The sequence below is a fragment of the Alligator sinensis genome, unplaced genomic scaffold (genome assembly GCF_000455745.1).
Source record: "Alligator sinensis unplaced genomic scaffold, ASM45574v1 scaffold553_1, whole genome shotgun sequence".
Classification (NCBI taxonomy): Eukaryota; Metazoa; Chordata; order Crocodylia; family Alligatoridae; genus Alligator; species Alligator sinensis.
Genome location: NW_005842389.1, coordinates 231,664 through 233,531, shown reverse-complemented (window position 1 = coordinate 233,531; position 1,868 = coordinate 231,664). Strand labels below are relative to the sequence as shown.

Sequence of the window (1,868 nt, the reverse complement as noted above, 5' to 3'; positions counted from 1 at the left end):
AGGTGTTAGGGGAATGGGGGCAGAGAATAGGGGACTTGTTTGGGCCCAGCTGTTCAGCTCCAGCTGTTGTAGTCCTGCTCTCATCCCCCCCTCCCCCCTCATGACCTCAGCAGCTGGGGGGGGGAGGGGCAGCCCGGAGGCCTGGGTTCCCTCCCCAGCACTGGGTACCTGGACACCTGGGTCTGCTGTTGGCACTGGGTGGGGCCTGGGTTCTTTCCCTGGCTGGGATGCCTGGCCTCCACCCTTGCCTCTGGGTGGGGCCCGCATGCCTGGCTCCCCATGGGGCGGGGAGGAGCCCAGGCACTTGGGTTCTCTGTGCGTGAGAGCGGTGCGGGGATCCAGGCACCCAGGGCCTGTGGCTGACCCCGCTTCCCCCTCCCACAGCCAGCTGAGGTGAATGTGCTGGTGGGATCAGACCGGGGGTCACTGCTGGTGAACGGGCTAACGCTGGGGGGGCAGAAGTGCTCCGTGATCCGCGACAGTCTCTTGGTGGACGGTGAATTCACCATGGACCTGCGCACCAAGAGCCCCGACGGCCCCACCTTCAACGTCACTGTTGCCACCACCCACAAGAGTGAGCCTGGACTGCGGGGCGGGAGTGAGGGGCAGTGGGGTGGGACTGGGGGGGGGCATGGGCTGGGGGTCAGGAGTGAAGGGCACAAGCAGGGCCTGGGGGGCAGGGGGTGAGGGGCACCAGGCTTGGGGGCGGGCTGTAGGTTGGGAGGGGCACCAGCAGAGCCAGAGGCCTGCGTTCTTTCCCACCCCCTTGCTCAGCAGCTGTTCATCACCACCTGCCCCTCCATCTCCTTGGCAGCAGCTGGCTGCTAACTTTTCCCCAGCAGCAGCAGCTGCAGAGCAAAGGGTCTAGGGGGGCTGGGAACCCCAATGGCTGGGTTCCGTGGGAGGGGAGGGGGCTGAGGGCTTGGAGCTTGGATTCCCCCCTGATCTCTCCCTTCCCCCAACAGCAATTGTGCTAGTCATGGGCAAGGAGGGCATCCACGGCGGCTGCGTCAACAAGAAGTGCTATGAGATGGCCAATCACCTGCGGCGGTCCCAATATTGAGCCTGGCCCCGCCTCTTGCACCCATTGCTCCTCCCCCCCTGCGGTACTACTGAGGCCAGCACCCCTTTCCTTCCCCAGCACCTCGGGGGTGAATCCCCCACCTACCTACCCCCCACCCTCATGGCTGCCAAACCCACCCTGGGGTTCCCCCCACCCTGCCCAGGGGGACCCCCAGAGTCACCCATTTTGGGGTTTTTCACCTTTTTTCTTACTGGCTTTTAATTTTTGGTCTTTTTTTTTTTTTCTTTTTTTTTTTTTTTTTTTTTTTTTTTTTTTTTTTTTGAGAGAAAAATAAAAAAAAGAAGATTCATCTCTGGATCTCAATGGGAGGCCCTGGATTTGGGGGGCCCCCGTGTTTTTTTTTTTTTGGGGGGGGGGGGGGGGTGCCTGGCTACTTGGCTTCTCCTGTCCTTACATGTCGAAGTGGATCCGTGCCCCCACCCCTTAATAAGCCCAGTAGCCAGTAACAAGGGTGGGTGGTAGAAGAGGAAATACAATACCAGGCTTACTGTAGGAGGCTGTGTCTAGTACCATAGTGTCCTGCCTACAATACACCCTCCCATTTGCAGGGTTCATTAAACTAACCAAGACCAGGCCCTGAGGTCAGGCCTAGACTGGGCCCAGTTGCTCCTAGTACAGACCCTGCCATGCCTGTCACTTCAACACCAATTTGGAACAGGAGGGGTGTGTGGGGAGGGGCCTGGAGGCCTGGCTCCCATCTGTAGCAGTGGGTGGGGTGGGCAGTGGCTCCTGGATGCCTGGGTTCCCCACCCCCCCTATCAGCTGTCCAAAGTCCAGGTGCCTG

At 60.3% G+C, this 1,868-nt stretch overlaps 1 protein-coding gene across 1 annotated transcript; it reads left to right on the top strand.

The window, feature by feature from the left end:
• Nucleotides 1–363: 363 nt before the first annotated feature.
• PFN1 (profilin 1) lies at nucleotides 364–1,345 on the top strand (the record flags this gene model as incomplete). Its single annotated transcript, XM_006029600.3, has 2 exons — nucleotides 364–574; nucleotides 966–1,345. Coding segments are annotated over 2 exons (309 nt in total), but the record flags the coding sequence as incomplete, so codon positions are not given.
• Between the last annotated feature and the right edge of the window lie 523 nt (nucleotides 1,346–1,868).